General features: G+C 35.2%; 1 protein-coding gene across 1 annotated transcript in view; it reads left to right on the forward strand.

The window, feature by feature from the left end:
- The first annotated feature begins 16,804 nt into the window (after positions 1 to 16,804).
- EML5 (EMAP like 5) overlaps positions 16,805 to 25,736 on the forward strand; it is a 206,645-nt gene continuing 197,713 nt past the window's right edge. The window contains 1 exon segment of the mRNA XM_051977455.1: positions 16,805 to 17,300. Within this exon segment, the coding sequence (XP_051833415.1) occupies positions 17,104 to 17,300 (197 nt within the window). The 5' untranslated portion in view covers positions 16,805 to 17,103.

The raw sequence follows: 25,736 nt of genomic DNA on the forward strand, positions 1-25,736 counted from the left end.
CTACTTTAATTAGGTGTGCAATTGTGATTGTGTAAGGGGATCAGTAACAGCACATTTTTGTTGCTCAGTTTTTTCACTCTTGTCTGATTCTTTGTGACCCCATTTGGGGTTTTCTTGGTAAAAATACTAAAGTGCTTTGCCATTTCCTTCTCCAGATCATTTTACAGATGAGGAAATAAGGCAAACAGGGCAAAGTGATTTACAGAGGGTCACACAGCTAGAAAGTGTCTGAGGGCAGATTTGAACTCAGAAAAAGGATTTTTCTGACTCCAAGCTTGACACACTCTCTATTGTGCTATTAGCTGCTCTCTAGCACATAGGCACTTATTATATAATAAGTCAGTCACATTCAGTAGTGGAAGAATCCAAATTTGGGAGTAAAAGGGAAAGAGAAGAGTAGAGACTGGGTGTGCATAGGAGGGCATGGTAATGAGTTTCTCTCTCTCCTTCAAGAGTGATTTTAAATCTGGAACTGAAATATTTAACTCCAAAACTTTATCATGTAAAACTGAGATGGAATTGGAACCATCAATGCTTCCATATATAAAGCTATTCCTTACCTTTGTTCTACATTTTCTTATTTGTCCCTTGATGGTACATGCATCTAACATTATTTGGAAAGTTTTGCTTTGTCTATTTTGAGAACTATATTTCTACTCTAATTCATCCATTAACTATCAGAATGCAAATCACATCCTGTTATGCCTTACAAATTGCATTAGGAATTAATCTCCTTTAATTATTTTAGTCTCTTCCATCCCCAAATTTCATACTTACATATTGTTTATCTCTATATCATGGGTTATATCTCTTTTGCTCTATGCTCACTAGGTAACTTAACCACCTCTCCCTTTTTAAAAATATTCTGTACTTCTCTTAAACTAATTATGCAGTGAATGATTTCTTTCTTCACCGCTAGCTTAGCCTTTATGTATAATTTTGCTAGTTGCCATTCATTATTAGTCATTGAATAAAGCATCTATATAATGTTTTATAATCTAACTCGAAAGTTAATAATAGTCTCTCAACTTTTCCAGTTGTCAGTTAAGTGCTCCATATACTTTAACAAACTGGCTTAAACATATAATAGACTAATTAATTTTCCTTTGATCAGTATGACTTTAATCAGAAAGAGAATTCTTTTATAAGTCTCATAAGACTCTTAAAAGTAAACGTTCTTAGAGTTTAATGTCAGGATGATATCAAGATATTACAAAATGCAGTTCTATATTTTATAAAATATTAGGATCATATACAGTGTTTAGTTAAAAAAAAAGATGTTCAAGACAATATATTTAAAAATTAAAGTCCTCACAAGTTTCAGAGAGTTCTAAAGTTATTCAGAAATAGGGCTTCTTTCCAATCTTCTAGGACAGCACAGAATGGGGTGACACATTTGGAAAATGTTTTTGGAGGTGTTGGAATAAATGGGAAGAGAGGCTGGCTCTAGAACCAAATTCTTCCCCCCAAAACATCAACAACTTTGGATTTTTCCCTCTCCACAATATTTTATTTTTCCAAATACATGTAAATAAAATTAAAATTATTTTCGACATTCATTTTTGTAAGACTTTGTGTTCTAAATTTTTCTTCCTCTCTCCCTATCTCATTCACTCTTTCCTCAAGACAAGCAATCTGATAATAGGTTAAATATGAAATAGGTTAAATAAAAATAGTTTAAATCTTTTAAACATATTTCCTTATTTGTTAAGCTATATAAGAAAAATCAGACCAAAAGGGAAAGAAACACGAGAAAGACAAAAAAACAGAAAAAGGCAAAAAAAAAAAAACTATATTTCAATTCACATTCAGTCTTTATAGTTCTCTCTCTCTAGATGTGATTGGCATTTTCCTTCCTAAGTCTATTGGAATTGCTTTTGAGTCACTGCATTCTTAAGAAGAGCCAAATCTGTCACAGTTGATCATCACATAATCTTGTTCCTGTGTACAATGCTCTCCTGATTCTGCTCACTTCACTCACTATCAGTTCATATAAGTCTTTCCAGGATTTTATGAAATCATCCAATTCATAATTTCTTATAGAACAATAATATTCCATTATATTTATATGCTGTAACTTATTCAGTCATGTCCCAATTGATGAGCATCCACTCAATTTCCAGTTCCTTGCTACTACAAAGAGAACTGCTACACATATTTTTGCACATGTGGGTCCTTTTCCCTGTTTTATGACCTCTTTGGGATACAGACCCAGTAGTGAGACTACTGGATCAAAGGTACACTCAGTTTTATGGTCCTTTGGCCATATTCCAAATTATTCTCTAAAATGGCTTGATCATTTTGCAACTCCACCAACAATGCATTAGCCGAACATCAACAACTTTGAAAGCATTGTTCATATTTCCTTCAGATGGTAATAAAACCTACAAAGAAGTATTGACCAACTACAAAAAATGGCTTGTGCATCTTTTCTAGGCTCTTGACTATAGTCACAGGGACTTTGTATTAAGGGTAAGATTTAAACCAGATTTCTCCTGAAAGCCTGATCAGAAGAGTATTAAGAAGACCATTTGGTCTAGCTTTCAAAGAGAGAACCTCATATTTAGCAGGTGAAAAACTCATTACTTTTTAATCACAGGACAAAAATGATCTTTTAGACTTCATATCAATTGTGATATTGTATTAAAGATAAGTTTCCCCTTTCAATCAATGTATTTGCATGTAAAAGCTCCAGAAAATAATTTATTAACTTTTTTTAAAATTAAATTCTTTTTGGAAGGTACCCTTATTGATCATGTATGTCTATTTGTGTGTGTATATTTATGTCTATATTTAGAGATTTAGATATAGATATATATAGATCTTTTATATGTCTTTATACCCAGATATTTTACATATCATGGGTATAAAGTTTTAAAAATTATGACCATGGGTTTCAAAATCTGGAGCTTCTGAAGAATTCTAGTCTGCCAGGTGATGTAATACAAAGCATATTTTTGAAGCACAATGTACAGAATACTATGCCAGGTACTAGAGAAGTATACAAACTTTAATTAAAACAGGGTCATTTGCCCTGAAGGAGTTTTTAGTCTCTAGGGGCATGATGCTTATATAGATAACATTATAGATTAAGAACCTTACAGAGTTACAAAGTGCAATGTAGAGTCTGATGTTATTTCTGAGTGGAGGGAATCACCTGCCTAAAAAGAGTGACATTTGAATTTTACTCTTATGGGAAATACTTATGGAAAGATTCATCACCAACTCCTGTCAATTCCATTGGCAAAAAGCTTGAATATGTTCCCTACTTTCTATCCTCACTTCCAAGATCTTAATACAGATCTTTGATACCCTCTGCTAAGGTGATGGAAATAGCTTCCTTATAGGTCTTCTCATTTCTGTTCTCTTGTCTTTAGAATTCAATCTGTTTAGGATATCATTGTCATAGTAATTTTTATTATGCTTTTCCTGGTCACTCTTTGCTTAAAAATTTCACTTGTTTTCTAAAGGAGTATCAGGTAAGTTCCCAAATACCTCTTCATGCTTTTCCAGGTTCTCCACAACCAGATATAACCCTACTTTTCCAGTCTTTTCTTATCTTACTCCCTTTTATATATTCTATGCTACAACTAAATTGGAAAGTTCTCTGCCCCTAGAATACACTATACTCTCAAGATCAAATATGTTACTGGTATGGTGGACTGAGTGTGGATCATGGATCAACATGTAAAGCTCTTTGCATACCCTAAAATGCCACATACATCTTAGTTCTTATACAAATGACACTTTTAAGATTTGCAAAACATTTTTATGTGCATTCTCATTTGAGCCTCATAACAATCATGTAGGGATTATTGCTAATATTATCCCCATTTCATATAAAAAGAAACTAAGACTCAAAGAAGTTGCCTATGACCACATAATTTGTATCAGAAGTAGATTAGAGCAGGATTTTAAAAACTTTTTTCACTCATGATCCCTTTTGTCCCAAGAAACTTGTATGTAATCCTGGGTATATAGGTATATAAAATAGGTATACAAATCAAATATATAATGATAATAAATCATGAAGAAATTTATTTTAAAATAATTCTTTGGTAGACATGCAATTTTATCATTCATTGTATTAAAAATTCATTTATATTAAAGATGAAAGCAAATTTGCATACTAATGAAATGGATGTGCTAGCTTATTTTTACATCAAGAATTAAATCTTGGTGGAATATTTAATAATTTTACTGTGCCAAATTTTTTGTGAATCCCACATTCAGTTGTTTGACCCATTTGGGGTTGCAACCCACAATTTAAGAAGATCTGGATTGTAGAATGACTCAATTTCATTTTCTTTGTATTCCTCTTATACTCTCCTTCAGCTTTCTTTTGTGTATTGCCTTTGCCCATTAGATTATAAGCCTCTTGAGGACAGATACTGTCTTTTTCCTATTTGTGTCATCAGTTTTTAGCATAGAGTAGGCACTTAATGTTTATTTATATATTTGTATAGAAATTGAACCTAGGTCTTCCTAATTGCGACTAGTGCTCTTTCTATTATACCATGCTGTCTCTTACAATATGTCTTCTTTGAATGTCTTCCTACTTCCCTATCTCTATATAAGGATATATGTTACTGCTTTATGTATCTTACCCTTGTAAGTTATGTGTGTCCACCTACGTATTTTATAGGAAGACAAGGCAGATATCTCTAGGGTGTCCTCCCTACATCTTTCTCAAAGGGAGATTTTAATTTTTGCCAGGAGAAGTTGGAGGATGAGGTCAGAGGGTGGCCACTATGCTTGCCTCAGAAAGAGGGGATACTAGGTCAGAATTTTATCTATCTGCTTCCTTAAATATTGTTAGTCTAGGTGAAATAATTTTTAGATTCAAGCTGTGTTTCTGATCACTATTCCTTAAGGGGATCCAAGACTTAAATTCCCTTCCCACCAGATGCCAGTTCCATAATAGCATATAGCAGAAAAACTCATTTATCTAAATAGATAGCCAGCAAAAATTGGAGAAAGTATACATATAAGATTACTTTGAAGACAATATTACATATAGAATGAATAAATGTTCCCACTGTGGGTAAAAAAACTCAGCTTAACCAAGAAAGTACTAATTCTCACCTAAATAGAAATTTCCCTAAATTCTAGTATGTTGAACATAAAGACATGATCAAGATTGCTGGCTCCTCTATATTATAGTTTCTTCCCAGAATCTTTCTCTCCAGTCAGACACCTGAACAGAGTATGAAACTGTATGTTTTTTCTAGAAGCTGGAAGCCAGAAGATTAGATTTCTTTTAGAAATTCTTCTATCTCCAACAATGAGGAGATTCTTATGAAAATGACCTTTGAGCTGTAGGTTTCATAGAATGAAATAATATGTAATAGTACATTAATGCCCTCATCTCCCTCTCTGGAATGTCAGTACCATGAGAAGATTCAGCCATACTGATTATTCTTTACTTTTAGCTTACTGCAGACTTCATCATCATACAAAGCTAACTCTACCTCCTCAATGGTTATCTGTTCCCTGTGTGGATAACCTCCTTCTAGCTCCCCTTTTATCTTTTGTTTTCCCTGTTTAGATTATAAATTCTATGAGAGTAGAAAGTGCTTTTGTTTTCTTGTTTTTGTATCTCTAGTACTTATTTTATTGCCTCTCACATACTAAGTGCTTAACAAAAGCTTTATTATATATGTAGGTCCATATGGGGTATGCAGGGTTCAGGGAACATTCTTTGGTACCTCTGAGGTAAGGGCTGATAAGAGTCCTTTTCTAGACTGCTTTCCACCCTCACTAGGAGCTCCAAGAAGCTGTGGCATGCATAGTGGCCATAACCTGATAGAAACTGTTTTTTGCAAATGGGTTAAACCAGGATAAGGGTAACCAAGGGACCTCAAACCATCAGTGAATGGTGGGGAGTTTACTCCAAGCATGTGAAGGCTTTTTCTGGAGGAATGGGCAGATAAGAACAATTTGTTCCAATAGCCATGAAAGCAACTGAAGCCGGTACTGTGGAGTTCTTAGAACTTGGTTAGACTTTGAAGACACAGAAGGTCATCCACTGCAGCTGGGCCATCATCAGTCATCTTGCCGTGTTTTGCCACTGGGCTTAGATAAATTTAAAAGGGAAAATGAAGCTGATGACTTTGTGCAACTCTGCCTCACTTAAATCCAATTTATCCTGGAGTCAAAAAACATCAAACATACCATTTTTTAAAAAAATTCATGGCAAAATTTGGTTGTCTAGAGAAGTTCATCAGTACTGTATGTCAGTTTCATGATGGCATGATTCCACATGTTCTGGATAATGGACAATGCTCTGGTGTTTTCCCAAGCACAAATAGAGTGAATCAGGTTGTGTGCTTTACTCCAATGCTTTTTTGCAGGATGTTTTCTTTTCTTTTTCTTTCTTTCTTTTTTTTTTTTTTGGTTAAATAGGTTTTTATTTACAAGTTATATGCATGGGTAATTTTACAGCATTGACAATTGCCAAACCTTTTATTCCAATTTTTCCCCTCCTTCCTCCCACCCCCTCCCCTAGATGGCAGAATGACCAATACATGTTAAATATGTTAAAGAATAAATCAAATACAAAATAAGTATACATGTCCAAACTGTTATTTTGTTGTACAAAAAGAATCGGACTCTGAAATATTGTACAATTAGCTTGTGAAGGAAATAAAAAATGTGGCGAGCAAAAATATAGGGATTGGGAATTCAATGTAATGGTTCTTAGTCATCTTCCAGAGTTCTTTCACTGGATATAGCTGGTTCAGTTCATTGCTGCTCCATTGGAACTGATTTGGTTCATCTCATTGCTGAGGATAGCCAGGTCCATCAGAATTGGTCATCATATAGTATTGTTGTTGAAGTGTATAATGATCTCCTGGTTCTGCTCATTTCACTCAGCATCAGTTCATGTAAGTTTCTCCAGGCCTTTCTGAAATCATCCTGCTGGTCATTTCTTACCAAACAATAATATTCCATAATATTCATATACCACAATTTATTCAGCCATTCTCCAACTTCTGGGCATCCACTCAGTTTCTACTTTCTGGCCACTACAAAGAGAGCTGCCACAAGCATTCTTGTATAGGTCCCTTTCCCTTCTTTAAGATTTCTTTGGATTACAAAAAACTTTCCATACAAATAAAGTCAGACTTAAATAATTGGAAAAATATTAAGTGCTCTTGGATAGGCAGAGTGAATATAATAAAGATGACCTACTCCCTAAACTAATCTATTTATTTAGTGCTATACCAATCAGATTTCCAAGAAAATATTTTAATGACCTAAAAAAAAATAACAACAAAATTTATATGGAATAATAAAAAGTCGAGAATCTCAATAAAAAAAAATCAAATGAAGGTGGCCTAGCTGTACCTGATCTAAAATTATATTATAAAGCAGCAGTCACCAAATCTATTTGGTATTGGCTTAGAAATAGATTAGCTGATCAGTGGGATAGGTTAGGTTCACAAGACAGAATAGTCAACTATAGCAATCTAGTGTTTGACAAACCCAAAGATCCTAACTTTTGGGATAAGAATTCATTATTTGATAAAAACTGCTGGGATAACTGGAAATTAGTATGGCAGAAATTGGGCATGGACCCACTTAACACCATATACCAAGATAAGATCAAAGTGGGTCCATGATCTAGGCATAAAGGATGAGATTATAAATAAATTAGAGGAACATAGGATAGTTTATCTCTCAGACTTGTGGAGGAGAAAGAAATTTGTGACCAAAGATGAACTAGAGACCATTACTGATCACAAAATAGAAAATTTTGATTATATCAAATTAAAAAGCCTTTGTACAAACAAAACTAATGCAAACAAGATTAGAAGGGAAGCAACAAACTGGGAAAACATCTTCACAATTAAAGATTTTGATAAAGGCCTCATTTCCAAAATATATAGAGAATTGATTCAAATTTATATGAAATCAAGCCATTCTCCAATTGATAAATGTGTCAAAGGATATGAACAGACAATTTTCAGATGATGAAATTGAAACTATTACCACTCATATGAAAGAGTGTTCCAAATCATTATTGATCAGAGAAATGCAAATTAAGACAACTCTTAGATACCACTACACACCTGTCAGATTGGCTAAGATGACAGGAAAAAATAATGATGAATGTTGGAGGGGATGCGGGAAAACTGGGACACTGATGCATTGTTGGTGGAGTTGTGAACGAATCCAACCATTCTGGAGAGCATTCTGGAATTATGCCCAAAAAGTTATCAAACTGTACATACCCTTTGATTCAGTAGTGTTACTTCTGGGCTTATATCCCAAAGAAATACTAAAGAAGGGAAAGGGACCTGTATGTGCCAAAATGTTTGTGGCAGCCCTGTTTGTAGTGGCTAGAAACTGGAAATTGAATGGATGCCCATCAATTAGAGAATGGTTGGGTAAATTATGGTATATGAATGTTATGGAATATTATTGTTCTGTAAGAAATGACCAGCAGGATGAATACAGAGAAGCTTGGAGAGACTTACATGAACTGATGCTGAGTGAAATGAGCAGAACCAGGAGATCATTATACACTTCAACAACAATACTGTATGAGGATGTATTCTGATGGAAGTAGATTTCTTTGACAAAGAGACCTAACTCAGTTTCAATTGATAAATGATGGACAGAAGCAGATATACCCAAAGAAAGAACACTGGGAAATGAATGTAAACTATTTGCATTTTTGTTTTTCTTCCCGGGTTATTTTTACGTTCTGAATCCAATTCTCCCTGTGCAACAAGAAAACTGTTCGGTTCTGCACACATATATTATATCTAGGATATACTGCAACATATTTAACATATATAGGACTGCTTGCCATCTAGGGGAGGGGATGGAGGGAAAAATCGGAACAGAAGCGAGTGCAAGGGATAATGTAAAAAAAAATTACCCTGGCATGGGTTCTGTCAATAAAAAGTTATTATAAAATAACAAAAAATAATAATTAAAAAAAAAAGATTTCTTTGGGAAATAAGTCCACTAGAAACACTGCTGGAGGCGGGGCAGAGCCAAGATGGTGGAGAAGGCCCATACAATTTTCTAAGCTCTTCTCATTCCCCTCATAACCAACTATTTAATTCAGCCTCAAAAATAGCTCTTCACTGCTTAAATTCATGAAGATTAGAAGCACTACAATTTACCAGTCAAAGTCAATCTGGAAGATCAGCAGGAAAGGTTTGTCCTGAGGGGCCAGGAACAGACTAGCACAGGCTAGCGTTCTGAGCAGACCAGGAACGGGAGTGATCTCTGTGGCTAGAGAAGGTATAGAGAGGACTCTGCCATAGGCTAACTGCTCTGCCTTGAATACAAAGCAGTAAACTGGCAGAGAAATTAAAACCTAAAACAGAGGGTACTCTAAAAAACGCCAGAACCTAATGAGATCTGGCTGTAACCACTCAAACCCAGAAGTGACTCAGGCAGACTGTAATGCAGCCCTGCAGCCACATCCTGCAGTTCGGGGCTTTTGCCGAGGTGGGGGGGGGAGGGGGGGGAAGGGGAGGGGAAGGCAGTTACAAATCTGCATGGCAGTGGGGCACAGCCTGGGCAGCCTCTGGTAGGCAAGGTGGGGGGGCTTGGCCTGGGGCAATAGAACTTCCCCAGCAGACTGTGCTTCCTGGGCAGATAATTCTGGTCCCTGCAAATCCATTCACTGCTCAACTGCTAATAACCACATTCCCAGGGCAGGCTTTGGCTTGGGTAGTGAAACTCTCACTGCTCAGCGTCTAGCCCCAGGGCAGTCGTTATCTCACGGTGCGGGGAGGGGAGAGAGAGCAGGGATCTTTGCAGGACACTTTCCCAGCTCGGCCCTGCAGGCCTGAGTTACTGCTGGGTGGGGAACTCTTGCCCAGAGCACTCCAGTACCTCGCTGCTTTTTGTAGCTGGCTGGCAGGACAGCTACCCATCCATACACCTTTCACTGCTCTGCAGAGGAAGCTGGTAACCTCCTGGCTCTGAAGGCAGACCTTACAGGCTTTGACAAAATGAATTAAAAAATCAAAAGAATGATTGATAGTTTCTATACAGAAAGAGAACAGCTTTTCAACCCTGAAGAAACTAATAGCAGACAGTCTCCAGACAATTGTTGGCCCCCAATACAAAAAGCTCTCCTAGAAGAGACTATTAAAAACCTTAAAAGAGAACTAGAAGAAAAATGGGGAAAGGAAAGAGAAGCTATTCAAGAGAATACAGAAAAGGCATATAACTCACTAAAAGGAAAATTTGATAAAGTGGAAAAAGAACTGAAATGTAAATTGGAAAAGGTAAAAAAACTCCTAAGAAGTGCAGGGAAATGCATATGTGAACTGGAAAAAGAAAATAACTCAGTAAAAAAAAAAAAAAAAGTGAAATGGAAAAAAATTCCATAGAGCAAAACAACTCAATTGGACATATACAAAAAGAAGTAAAAAAGTTAATGAAGAAAATAACTCACTAAAAATCAGAACTGAACAAATAGAAATGACTGATTCATTTAGGCATCAAGAATCAGTCAAGCAAAACCAAAAAAATGAAAGATTGGAAAAAAATGTCAACTATTTACTTGTAAAAACAACAGACCTAGAAAATAGATTTAAGAGAGATAACCTGAAGATCATTGGACTACCTGAAAATTATGATGAAAAAAGGAGCCTAGATACTATCTTACAGGAAATCATCAAAGAGAACTGCCCAGAAGTAATAGAACCAGGAGGGAAAATAGGCATTTAAAGAATTCATCGAACACCTTCTGAAAAAGACCCTAAAATAAAGGCTCCGAGGAATATTGTGACCAAACTTCAGAATTTTTAGACTAAAAAAAAAATTTTTACAAGCAGCCAGGAAAAAACAGTTCAAATACCGAGGTGCCACAATAAGGGTCATGCAAGATCTGGCTGTCTCAACATTAAAGGATCGAAGGGCCTGGAATCAGATATTCCGAAAAGCAAAAGAACTTGGAATGCAGCCAAGAATAAACTACCCATATAAGCATGGAAGAAGATGGACATTTAATGAAACAGAGGAATTCCATTTATTTCTAAGGAAAAAATCAGACTTAAACAAAAAATTTGATCTCCAACAACAGGAATCAAGAGAAGTAAAAAAAGGTAAAAGGAATTACTGATTGTATAAAATATTTAGGAATCTATCTGCCAAGGGAAAATAAGAAACTTTATGAGCAAAACATCAAAACACTTTCCACACAAATTAAGTCTGATCTAACCAACTGGAAAAATATTAAATGCTCTTGGACAGGACAAGCAAATGTAATAAAAATGACAATACTACCTAATCTATTTATTTAGTGCTATACCAATCAGACTCCCAAAAAACTATTTGGATGACCTAGAAAAAATAACAACAAAGTTCATATGGAAAAACAAAAGGTCAAGAATTTCAAGGAATTAATGAAAAAAAATCAAATGAAGGTGGTCTAGCTGTACCAGATCTAAAATTATATTATAAAGCAGTGGTTACTAAAACCATCTGGTATTGGCTAAGAAATAGACTAGTTGATCAATGGAATAGGTTAGGTTCAAAGGACAAAACAGCCAATAACTTTAATAATCTAATTAACCTAATAAAATAGACAAACCCAAAGACCCCAGTTTTGGGGATAAGAATGCATTATTTGACAAAAATTGCTGGGAAAATTGGAAATTAGTATGGCAGAAACTAGGCATTGACCCACACTTAACACCATACACCAAGATAAGGTAAAAATGGGTTCATGACCTAGGCATAAAGAATGAGATTATAAATAAATTGGAAGAGCATAGGATAGTTTACCTCTCAGAACTGTGGAAGAGGAAGGAATTTTTGACCAAAGAAGAATTAGAGATCACTATTGACCACAAAATAGAAAATTTTGATTATATCAAATTGAAAAGTTTTTGTACAAACAAAACTAATGCAGACAAGATTAGAAGGGAAACAATAAACTGGGAAAACATTTTTACAGTCAAAGGTTCTGATAAAGACCTCATTTCCAAAATATATAGAGAATTGACTCTAATTTATAAGAAATCAAGCCACTCTTCAATTGATAAATGGTCAAAGGATATGAACAGACAATTCTCAAACAAAGAAATTAAAACTATTTATAGCCATATGAAAATATGCTCCAAATCATTATTAATCAGAGAAATGCAAATTAAGACAACTCTGAGATACCACTAAACACCTGTCAGATTGGCTAGAATGACAGGGAAAGATAATGCGGAATATTGGAGGGGATACATGGTTGGTGGAATTGTGAACACATCCAGCCATTCTAGAGAGCAATTTGGAACTATGCTCAAAAAGTTATCAAACTGTGCATACCCTTTGATCCAGCAGTGTTACTTCTGGGCTTATATCCCAAAGAGATACTAAAGAAGGGAAAGGGACCTGTATGTGCCAAAATGTTTGTGGTAGCCCTGTTTGTAGTGGCTAGAAACTGGAAAATGAATGGATGCCTATCAATTGGAGAATGGTTGAGTAAATTGTGGTATATGAATGTTATGGAATATTATTGTTCTGTAAGGAATGACCAGCAGGATGAATACAGAGACGACTGGCGAGACTTACATGAACTGATGCTAAGTGAAACGAGCAGAACCAGGAGATCACTATATACCTCAACAACGATATTGTATGAGGATGTATTCTGATGGAAGTGGATTTCTTTGACAAAGAGACCTAACTCAGTTTCAATTGATAAATGATGGACAGAAGCAGCTACACCCAAAGAAAGGACACTGAGAAATGAATATAAACTGCTTGCATTTTTGTTTTTCTTCCTGGGTTATTTATACCTTCTGAATCCAATTCTCCCTGTGCAACAAGAGAACTGTTCGGTTCTGCACACATATATTGTATCTAGGATATACTGTAACCTATTTAACATGTATAGGATTGCTTGCCATCTGGGGGAGGGAGTGGAGGGAGGAAAGGGAAAAATCGGAACAGAAGAGATAATGTTTTTTACAACATTGGCAACTACCCTGGCATGGGTCAATAAAAAGTTATTTAAAAAAAAAAGAAAGAAAAAGAAACACTGTTGGATCAAAGGGTATGCATAGTTTGATAACTTTTTAGCAGGATGTTTTCATTGATGTTGCCAGATGCCTTCAACAAGGATGAAAATAGTATCAAGGTAAGCATGAGATACAACAATGTATGAATCAATTCTCTGCTACTTGTGCTAATTTTGGCCTAACAATTAACATCAAGGAAACAAGTTCTCCACCAGCCAGCACCACATCTATACGTGGAACTATCAATTACAGCAAATGGAGAAATTCTGAATATTATAGATAAGTTCATTTACCTTGGCAGTACGCTTTTCAGGATAGATATTGAGGTTGACACATACATTGCCAGAGCTAGCTCAGTGTTTTAGAAGCTCAGGAGGAAAGTGTAGGAGAAAAGAAGCATTAGGCTGCCTGCCATACTACAGATTTGAGGTTTAAAGGTAAAGACCCATTGTGTTGATCTCAGTGTTGTTTGCTTGGGAAACTTAGATAATATGTTAGAGCCATGCTGAGCAACTGAATTGCTTCCATTTGAATTGTCTTAGGTAGCTGTCTCCAGGCAAGATGCCCAATACTGAGGTCCTTTGTTGAGCTGAAATGCAGAAAGCCTAACTAATGGGCTGACCACGTTGTCTGATGTCAAATGCACATTAAATAATATTTTACTGAAAATTCACATAATACAAATGTTTATATGGAGGTCAAAAGAAGCAATAAAAGGATATTCTTGAAGTCTCCCTGAAGGACTTTTGAATCTACCATGAGACATGGGAGCATTATTTTAAAAAAAAAGCAATTATTCCTTGTGTTTGAAGATATTATGATATGTAATGCCAGAGAAACTGAGGCAAGATAGAGATTAGAGAGTATTTAATAATTTATTAAATGGGAGAGATTTACTGGGATCAAATGGATCTATGGTTTGGTCCCAGGGTTGAATAAGACTAAAATCTCCAAGAATCTAACAAACAATGTGAGTTCTGAAAGACCTATATACACATGGCTCAGACTCAGGGGGTAAACTGAGGCAGGGGCAGAGTCAGGGTACTGAGAGTGTGAACAGGACTCTGACAGGGTGGAGATGAGCCTCCGGAGAGGGATGATATAATCGGGGGAGGCACCCGGGACATGGGGAGAGGCATCTTGATAAGACGGTATCTGACATTCCAATAGCTTGGGATGGGGAGAGGCATTCTGATATTCTAAAATATAAGACTTTTTATCCTTATCAAATATTCTGATTAAGAGGGGAGGTTTTGCAGGACTGAACTTTTGAGCTGAAGCAGAGAAACTGAGTCAGGACTGGGTCAGGATAATTATGGAAACCGTGAAGACAATAAAAGAGAACTGTAGCATAACAGATATTGTGAAAATATTCAATATATAGCTGTTTATTAAGTTTTTTTAAATGACTTCACATATCTGGAATAGAGAGCACTATACCAGGAGCTAATGCTTCTAAAAACAGATGTTGAACTTTACTATTTAGCTGAAAAGTATTTCCCTTTAAGTTCTACTTTGAAAAATGATTTTTCCATATATATATATATATATATATATGCATTATACTCAAATAATACAAATGATGGAATAAAAATTTGCTTAAAATATCTATCATTAGTAATTGAAATAATTATGGTAAATTGCTTAGGTAATATCTTATTTTGTTTGTTGTTCCTTGTTAACTAGTCACAGATGGTTAATTTTCTAGTGATTGCCAGCTATCTCTCATAGTCTTAAGAATTCTAAGAGTGAAAACAATTTAATTAAGAATAGCTTTGTTCTTCATTCCCTCCTTGGGCCTTTAAAATTGACCATGGAAAATTTGATAATGGAAAAATAAATAACTTAAAGCAGTTATTAATCTGAGTATTTAAAGATGTATCATGAGATCCAAAAGATATTATGCAGAAAATTCTGAAACTGTTTAAGAATTTTCCCCTATAATTTATAATGCATTGAAATAACACGTAATCAGATGTCATTTATTTCAAAAGTGTTAATCTATTCTGAGTTCACTTCTTAAATCTAAAATAATGAACAAAGAATTTCTTTCTCTTCCGCTCTCCTCAGCTGGGGATTTCAAGGAACTCATTAGAGCATAAACAAACACACCCTATTTTTAAAACCTTCAGGAGTCTTTCCTATCAAGCTTCTCTCTTAAGTATTGATTCCCTAAGCAATACATTCTGTGGACAAACAGAATTTTTAAATGTCATATTTCTTAGTTCTTGGGTTGCTTTAGATTGTTAGATTTAAGGATGTCAGAATTTTAGTCATAAAATCATATCTTAAAGTTTTATATAGCTTATAAAGATTTATACTGATAGAATGCCAAATGCACAAATGTTTCCTGTTTTAAAAAAAATCCATAGCACTTACTGAAGACTTTAATTAGAAATTTTAAATTATTTAAAAAGTATTAGTGAATATTTTTAATTTTTTATCAGATTACATGTTATTTAGGTGTGTTATATATTACAGTCTTTTGAGTCCTTCCATATCTGCTTAAATATTCTAATTAACAACTACTTTAGGTCATTCATTTTTCCATTATCGAATTTTCCGTAGTCAATTTTATCTGGTCACATTTCCCTATTGAGAAAGGTAGGAAAAGAAGAAAATAAAGCAAACTATTCAAAGATAGATCGAAAACCCCAAACATTTACTCTAAAGAGAAAATGATTCTGAGAGTACAACATTCAAGTTCTTATTTGATGCCGCCTACGACTAGAAGACGACTTCAATCAAGTCTCGAACAGGCAGGATTTTTGTTTTGATCTGACAATAGTGTTGTTTATACAGAAACTGGATACAACACGTAATTTTATGGCCTAAATTCTAGTTTTAGCCTTGACGTCAGGTATCAGTAAGAGCGGTAGGAAATCAGCTTCTCCAATCGTTAATTTAAGAGACAAGACAATCAAGTCTGTGTCCATTTGTGAAAAAAGATAGACCTCTCTTTCTGAAAATTTGGAAAATTCTTTATAAACCCAAGAGGTAGTGATGGTAATTAAACAATAAAAAAAGTTATCCACATGCACAATCCCACTTCTTATTCAAGAATAACTTAAAGGTAGGGGAGGGTAGCCAGAGAAAGGTATAGCATCTTTTCCGTTCAACCTCTTAGGCAGTTCCACCTGCCGGTCCAAATCTGGAAGTCTCATCCGGCCAGGTGTGAAGTTTTCTCCCTTCCTTCCTTCTGCCCCCTCCCCAAAGCCCTTCAGCTCCTTCTTTAAGTCCTTCGGTGTCCTCGCAGCAGGTGGCTGAGCATCCGCGGCTGGGGGTGGGGAGGGGAGGTGAAAGGAGGGGGATAAGAGGAGGGGCCGAGAAGCCTTAGCTCGGAGGCAAACAAGCGTGCGAGAAAATCCAGAGGAGCTTGGAGACTACGTTCCCAAGCTCTTAGCTCGGGTTGGATGGAGGTGAGACGCGCGAGGCGTCTGGGAGGAGGGGCACGGCCAAGGTTGCGGCTCGCTTGGCACGCTCACGAGCTTGGTCAAACATAGGAACTGGAAGGGGGGGTGGGGAGGGGGATGAAGGAGGTAAAGAAGGAGGAGTCGAGTTTGGCTTCCGAGCGCCTGGCAGCCCCGTGGTGGAAGGGAGGGGGAGAAGAGAGGGGGAAGGGCGGGCGGAGAGGGCGAGCAGGTGGATCTGCGCTGGCGCGCGGGGGCGCGGAAAGGCGGCTGGGGTTGCGGGGCGGGGATGTGGAATCGTGCGTGAGCTGCTCTTCTGGCTTCTAGGCACCCGACAGGCGGCGCGAAGCGCGGACCCGCGGGGTGGTGACGAGCCTGAGGGGGCGGAGGCCGCCGCGGGGCACGAGCCGCGCCGCAGGTGACCGAGTCCGGGAGAAGGAGGGGTTGGGGGGAGTGTATATACCGCATCCCTGGTTCTGACAGCGGGAGGCGAAAAATAAAAACAATTAAAAAAAACCCAACAACAAAACAAACGCCGGGAGGACTACAGGCCCGCGTCCCCTCCCCCAACCCAACATGAGCATCTCCCTCTCCGCCTCTGAGCACTGAGGAGGAGCCCGGCGCGGGCAGCCGGAGATGCCCCAGGAGGCGGCTTAGGGGGCGCGGGCTCCGGACTGGGGAGCCCCAGGATAGGCCTGGAGATGGCGGCTCGGAGCGCCCCGAACTGCCACCTGCGGCTGGAGTGGGTGTACGGCTACCGTGGCCACCAGTGCCGCAACAACCTCTACTATACGGCCGCCAAGGAGATCGTCTACTTCGTGGCCGGGGTCGGCGTCGTGTACAGCCCCCGCGAGCATCGGCAGAAGTTCTACCGGGGACACAGCGACGACATCATCAGGTACAGCCTCACCACTTCTTCCCATTCCCCGGCTTCACCAGCCTGCAAACTCCCCTCCTTCCTTCCCCCACTCCCAACCACTTATTAAGAAAGGACACCTCCCCTTCCCCTTACAGTCTTCCTGGACCTGGAGTTGTGTCCTGGACCCCTCTAGCAATCCGGAGAAGATTATGGGAGACCTTTAGGATAATGATTTTTAAATGCATAAAATATCAAGGAAACGAATTATGTTGAAACAAAGCTCTGTTTCTCCCGTCTCTTTCCCCCCATATCATCCAAGTTCACGAACTCTCCGGTCAAGAAATCCCTATTCTGGAACTTTTGCTTTCGTTAGCTCTATTCATTCCCAGTTTCCCCCTTACCTCTTGGAAAATAACCTTTCTTAGGAAAAAACTCCGCTACTTTATTATAAATTCTTGTTAAACCCTCTTTTTCCAGGCTCTCCTCTGAGTCGTAAGAATTAGGAAGCCACTAGGTTCATTTTTTTTTTTTTTAATTTATATCATAGGTCAAATAATGAAGAAGGTAAAAAAGTTTTATTTGATAATATTTTATTCCATTTCATGAAAACACTCAACTATTTCTAATGAGAAACATCTTACAATAACACTTAAGGTATCAGAAAACTTCTTCACCTATTATCAAATAAAAAATACAGGATGCTCTAGAATTGGGCATGTTGTGCATAGTGGTGGTATAGTGGAGGTTACTAACCATTTGGGTATAGTTATTAGTTCAGGGTTCAGGTTGGCTATAATAGATGTGAAAGAGAACTTTCAGGAAACAACGTTAAATCCATTTAACTTAAAAATTTACAATGCTTTTTTGGGTTTGGATTTTGACCTGTAGACAGTTTTTTGAAATAAAGAATCCACATAAATTTTCACTACTTTTTTTTTTTTGCCTGCCACCATAAAATCCACCCTATGAATCTTTTTAAAAATTCTATTTTGTATTTTTCTTTTTCCTTGTCTAATAAAGTACCTATCCTTTGTGAAATTCTGTTATTTCTTCCTTTGGTTTATAGTATATCTTAAAATAGTGATATTCTTTTCTTTGTGTGAAAATAAACCTCTTTGGTAACTAAAGCTTTAACAACTATACAAACTATTATAGACCATTGACAAACCGCTTAAGTGCTTTACAAAGGGAAGGGGGTATGTACAATATTTTAAAAACATGATTACTACTTTTGACTGTGACAGATGATTTGTGTAATTGGTTTGCTTTCAGAAGAGGTAGGGAAAGATATACTCATCGTTCCTTTAAGCTAGGGATCTAGTACTTTAGACACTGCTGCAGATGTTAAAATCTTTCAGTTGCCTTCCTGTATGTGTAAAAGAAAGAAGAAATTAATAGAAAATACAGCACATTGTTGGAAGAAGGATAGAAAAAACAGAATAGTTTGTGTTTGATAGGGTAAAGAATCCTGGAAAACTCTTTGGGGGGTCCTTTTTTTTTTTTTTTAAGATTGTAGTGTAATTGTCTAATTAAAAAGGAAAATGAAGTGATCTTTTTTTTTCTGAAAATAGTATTGTGATGGTACTCAGTATTAGAGGTCTATGACAAATGTCCAACCTGCTATAAAATCCAAAATCAATGTATTAATTTAAATAATATAGTACATAGAAAGTAGAAATTTGTCCATAGTGTTTTTATATTTTACTTTCAATTTGGTTCTCCTCTCTCTCTTTAACTCTGATTTATTTAGACTTAATTGAGGCACCACATCAGATGTTTAAGCAGTTAGCAGAAATTCAGGTAGGTGGGATAAGTGGGAGATATGAAAGTCTTTTGGTAGTGAAGTCTTATTTATGGTAGCTAACTATAAGCATATGGTTTCAAAGCCTCATGGTGGTGAAACGTGTTGGAGAGAAGCTTATTTCTCTATTTTATGAAAGTGGTGGTGATTATTGGATTGTTTCAATCTGCTGGGACAGACACATTTTGCTTTCGGAGAGGAAGGGAATGCAAATATATACATCCATTACCAAAAATTTTAAGGAATAAAGTAAGCTTTTCTTTTTGCCATGTTTATAATTAACTATGATTTTATGCAATATACTTATAAAATATATTTAAGCAAAGTAGAATGGAGGATATGAAAATTTGAGATTGTAGTGAAGTTTTCATCTTCTGACTTCCTGAAATAGATAGAATAATTTTCATTTAATATTTAGGTACTAAAAAAATAACCATACATAGAAATTAGTCATAATGCACTAGAAATTTTATGTATACTAGAGGTGGCAAAGATAAATGAAAAGCAAAAACCAACTAGGAAATGGAAATGGGACAAATATTTATAATTACATTTTGATTACATTATAGTTCTTTTTAAGTTTACAGGTTACATAAAGTTGATATTTTGATAGTTCTACATAAGAAGCTTTGTTTTATGTTTTTATAATTGAGGCACTGTAGAAAATAACAGTGCAGTGCCACAATTTGACCAAAATTAAACATTCTTCCTTGATCTGTGTAGAAATAATTGATTTTAGTTTTTCTTCATATTTGTGGAAGAAATTAGAGATCATTTAATCCAGGTTCATTTTATAGAAGAAAAAAATGGAAGTATGGAAAAGTTAAGTGATTTGTCCAAGGTCATTTAGGTTACAGCTAATTAGGTCCTCTGATTTTAAATCCACTGTTTCACTGGATCATACCTTTCATTTGTCTGAAACTTAAATTGCCTATTTTTTTTTTTTTTGTTAAGTTGGTTTTTAGTCTAGAATAATTTCAAGACATAGTGTAGTGAAGAGAATCTGGCTTTGGAGTCAGAGGAGCAGTGTTCAAATCCTGTCTCTAATGTTTACTCCCTATGTAATCTTGAGTCAGTTATTTTACACCTCTAAATCTCAGTTTCCTCATCTGTAAAATGAGAAGATTGAGTTAGATAACCTTTGAAGCTCTTTCTAGATTCTTATATCCATTATCCTATGATCTCTCACTTTGTTTATTTGAAGATCTCACTGTTATAGAGGATATTAAGGCTGATGCATGATCTTTAATTATTTGTATATTGAATTTCTTTGTAGTTCTTCTCCCCTCCCCCTCCCCCATTTAATATCTGCTGTGTTATATTGCTTAAGTTATGTTTCAGGGTGTTCTTAAATTTGCCTTCTAATTCCTATTTATGGTTCCCTCGATCTTCCACTTGGCCTAGATCCTCCAGTCTCATGTAGTCTAGGAAAGTGAAGTTGTACCAAGGATAACTTTAATACTGGCTATACTCTATCTTCCCTAGTTACATTCCCCCCTTTTTTGTTTCCCTTAATTGTTTTTGTGTTAGTCTCATAGGGCATACTTACAAAATGGCTAAAGAAGTTAAATATAATAGTCAGTTACAGAACCAAGGTACCATTATATCCTACTTATTTTTTTTTTTTTTTAAAACATACCTTTTGCTAGATGAGAGCTTGAAGGTGTGTTGATTCTAAATCTTCCTGTTAACTCCTGAAGAGCAAGCTGGCTTTTTATATTTTGCTCTTTATTTGTATACATCAGGATATTATTCACACACTTTGTTTTTTGAGAAATGGAAACTAGTAATAGGTTTCTCCATTGAATACACCATTGATCATGTGAAATTTATAATACATTATATTATGGAACTTCATGGAATGAACTATAACTACTGATACTGAAATTTTAAAAGTTCCATTTTATATAGCATCTGGTATTTTATTGCAAAATGAGAGATTAAATCCTGTATTACCTACCTATATGAAACCACATTGAAAATTATAATATTGAAGGGGCCCAGTATATCTGATAGCTCCCAATGGAAGAGTAATTTAAGAATATATGTTACAGTAGAATGGAAGTTTTATATTTGTCAAATTATTTTGTCATTTTGGATTGATAATTTTTTTTAGTAAAACAGATATTGTGTCATCAGTTTTTAGCAATATTGTTTTAAGTTGAGGTAGCCACATTTACATATCAAGGTAAAAATAATTTTAGACAGTTTATAGTCAATTTTAAAAATTGTGTTGAATGACCTACAATCATGTCATATCTGATTTCTCATAAGTTAAACCTTGACTACTTTAAAATTAAAAAAAAATTCTAGGTATTTAGCATGATGTAATAGAAAAATATTATTCAAGTCACATTCTTGACATGACCTTGGACCTCTGTACCCCAGTGATCTCATCTGTAAAATGAGACAATTGAATTAAATGACCTCCAATGGACCTTATAACATTAAATCCTTATTTCAAGATTTAAATTCAAAATCCTAATTTCAAGATTTAACAAATTATATTTCGTTCTTTCTGTTAGACTAAAATGCTATGTAAAAAAGAAATAGAAGACACAGATCCTACCCTTGAGGATTTTTGCAGATAAGTAGATTGTTTTATGATCCGTAATATTTTGAGGGACAATTCAGCTTTGTATTTTTTAGTAATGATAGAAGTATATCTTTTTTCACAGGAACTGTATTCCTTGTCTCTTATAACTCTGAACAATTATAAATCTAATAATAATTTAAATGGCAGGCTAATGAGGGAAAAGTTAGATTTGGAGTTAGAAGGCCTGTGTTTAAAATTCGGATTCTATTTACTTAGAGCTTTTCTCAAGTTATTTCCCTCTTTTAGGACCCAGTTGTCTTATTTATAATGGGAAAGATTATATTGGATGAGTCTTCACAACTTGTACACCTCCAAATTCTATAATTTTATGCTTCTTCATATTGAGGACAATTTTTCAGATTTGAAATGTGCTCCTTTAGAGTTAGTTTGTTCTGTCTTGAAGTTCCAAATGCATAATTAGCTCTTGTCATCATTATGTACCTCCTTTCAACCTTTAAATATGCATGTCCACAATTTTTGCCAGGTATATTTAATTTGGGAAATGATCAAATTTCATGTCTTTTGCCTTCCAATTCTAGTACTATACTGGAATCCTTTGAGAAGGATATGTATACCCAGAAACAGTATCACAGCAATCTCAGCTTACATAGATTTAATAAATTGGCTCTCACTAATTAGGAGTTAAGTAGGAGTTAAGTTTATTTAAATTTAATAGAGTGTTTAATGGTAATCCAGTAACTTTGTAAGGTTCATTTGATATATTGTAAGAAACAACAGACTGTTTTGCAATGTATCAAGGTGAAAAGTACTGGAGTGCTAACAGGTTTTGAAATGAATAGATGCATTTCTTGTTGAATAATGTGAATAAATTGAGGAAAATGGATCACATTGACAGTAATATAACTTCTTAATGTTATTTTAAATACAGCAATATAGCTTGTTTGAGTTTAGTCTTTTAAAATTTTTTATTGTGGTAAGTACTTAAAAGTTTTGTCATTCATCATCATCATCATCATTCGACCTTCCTGTGCCTCATTTTCCTCACCTACAAAATGGGGAGGCTTAGATTTGATGACTTCTGAGATTCATTTAAGTTCTAAAACTATGATCCTATCATCTATATTAGACATAAGATTAGATTAGAAATCAGATTTCAACAAAGAAAATAATTTTTTTTTCATTTTTAGGGCTAAAAAATGAAGGAAAATGTAGATAAATATAGAAAAAAAAGGAGAAGCTGAATTTAATGTTATGTACTAAATCTTGTGATGTCCTATAAGTGAATCCCATCATCTTTGATGGGAAAATTATATAACAGGAAGTTGCCAGAATAGGGAAATGGAAAGAAACAGAACCTAGAGAAGTACCCCTTTCTAGTCCATAGGTATATTAAAAAAAAGGAATTTAATTTTTGTAGTCTTTTAATTAGAGGGTGGATTATGGGAATTAAAATTACATCAGTGGGTTGAGGGAATGTCTCATTTCAGGCAAAAGGGTGCATTAGTGAATGTTCCTGTGGGTGTATATATGTGTATGTAGGTATGTGTACATGTATTTCATTATACTTATAAATAAACATGCACAAATATATATACCACATACTTTCTTTATGTATATATATATATGTATAGCTATACATATATGCCTATAGAGAGATATCTTATAACAAGCTTTGTGTAAGGGGAAAAAAATATGCTAGGTGATAACCTTTTTTGAGAAATTAATTATCTCCCAAAACTGTATTCCATCCTAGGAGTGTGAAATTATGTTTATCTAAAGATTTGTTATCAATTATGATGAGAGTAGAATGAGAAGGGACATAGAAGAAAAAGAATAAGTGGCAAATGATCATGATGAGGATGGGGGGATAGTAGCATACTTTTATGCATTGTGATATAACAGATTATTCCTACCACATGACACTGCTTCCAATTGGGGCTGTTTTCTTCAGGATTTGCTATTTTTAATAGCGAGACACAGTAGAAAATAAGAGGGGAAACGAAGAGCTACTAATTCAATGATATGGAAAAGATGATAGAGGGAGTTCAGATTTGATTGGTACACCAAATACTTTAGCCTTGTGAGGGATACGGAAAGACCTAAGAAATAGTTAAGGAAACAAGCCAGCCTGTGAGCTAGAAAGGAAAATGAGAATAGTTTCAAAGGGAAGAGAAATAAGAACAGTTAAAATTACCTAGAAAAAGGGGCACAAAAGAATATTTAAACTAAGAATTTGGGGGAGAAGAAGAAAGATTTGTTCCAGATACTTGTTGGATGAGGAAAGAAAAAGCTCAAAAGTAGTGAGGTAAGAAGACAACATAAAGCTAAAAAGACATATTAATAATTTAAGTAAGTTCAAAGGGTAGAGCAGGTGAATTTTGGGATAGGACATGTAAATGAAAGAGGTGGGGGAGGAGAGCCTATGCTATGAGAAACTTGAATATATCTTTTATTAAATTATATTTTTTTAAAGTCAGCAAAAATCTGCCTTCTCTCCTTGTTTCTGGAACCCTCACTTGAGAATGAAAGAAAAATAAAGCTTTTGCTATTAAAAAATGTATAATCAAATAAAATAAACTTCCACATTGACCATGTCTAAAAATAATGTCTTATTTTGCAAACTGAGTTGTTCATTTGTCCATCAAGAGATATATCAAATGTATAAGTCCTCTTGAATTATGTTTGGTTGTTATGCTAATCAGAGTTCCTGGTTTTGTCTTTACCATATTTGTTCTCTCGGTTCTATTCACTGTACATTAGCTTATAAAAGTCTTCCCACATTGCTCTGAAATCATCTCCTTCATCATTTCTTATAGCATAAGATGTATATGCCATAACTTGTTCAACCTTTTTCCAGCTTATGGGTATCCACATATATTCCCATTTTATAGTTTTTATTTTTGTACATCCTTAGTTTATTTGTTTAGGATTAATCCTTCCCTTAATTCCTCAATTTAAGTTCTTCCTTCTTCTCTTTCCTTACACTTTCCTGTTAAGTGAAATGTATTTTTTTTTTTTTACTGAACTCTGTATTTTCTTCTTTTTTTTTTTTTTTTTTTTGACCAGTTAAAATGAGAGTGAGATTAATTCTCAGCTACTCTTTGTATGGTATCTACTTTTAAATCCTAATTATGCATTTCCCACTAATCTTCCTTTCCTTTACTCTCTTCCCCATCCCTTATATATTCCTCTTCCCCTCTTTTTGCAATCTTTTCTTAAGATTATCACCATATAATAGAACTACTCTTGGACCTTTTATCTTATTAGATTTCCTCTAGAACTGAAGATGGTAGGGTTCAATAGGGACATGTATCATCTCCTTGTATTAGAAGTGTCTGTTCTTGGTTAGTCCCTTATGATTGTTCATTTGTTTACCTTTTTATGTTTTTTTTTCTCTTAACTCCTGTGTTTGAACTTCAAAGTTTCTCCATAGTTCTGTCTTTTCATTAGGAATGCTTGGAAGTTCTTTATTTTTTAACACAATTCAGTTTTTTCCCCTGTACCATTATTCTTATTTTTGCTGGGTAAGTTATTCTTGATTATAAACATATATATATATATATATATATATATACCTTCTGAAATCTTGTTGTAAGCTCTCCACTCCTTTAATAATGATAGCTGCAGAATCATGTGTTATCCTAACTGTGGCTAACTACTGCATGTACTAAGTCCAAGTTGTGTCACTTTTTTAAAAAGAAGCTACTTAAAATGGAAGATGAAAATATCTTTCAAAATAATAGGTATGTATGGAAATCTTAAGCAAATGAAGATTGGAGAAGATCATAGAAAATAGAATAGCTATCTGTTGGATAAATTAATCTGTACAATAGTTGGAACTATGATTTAATCTAACCATTCTGAAAAGAATTTTGGAAATATGGCAAGTAGTCCAATACATGTTAAATATGTTAAAATGTATGTTAAATCCAGCATATGTATACATATTTATAGTTATCTTGAAATCATGAAAAATCGGATCAAAAAGGAAAAAAAAAACAAAATGCAAGCAAACAACATCAGAAAGAGTAAGAAATGCTATGTTGTAGCCCACATTTAGTTCCCACAGTTCTCTCTCTGGGTGTAGATGGCTCTCTGCATCACTGAACAATTGGAA

This window comes from Antechinus flavipes, chromosome 2, assembly GCF_016432865.1.
Source record: "Antechinus flavipes isolate AdamAnt ecotype Samford, QLD, Australia chromosome 2, AdamAnt_v2, whole genome shotgun sequence".
Lineage (NCBI taxonomy): Eukaryota > Metazoa > Chordata > Mammalia > Dasyuromorphia > Dasyuridae > Antechinus > Antechinus flavipes.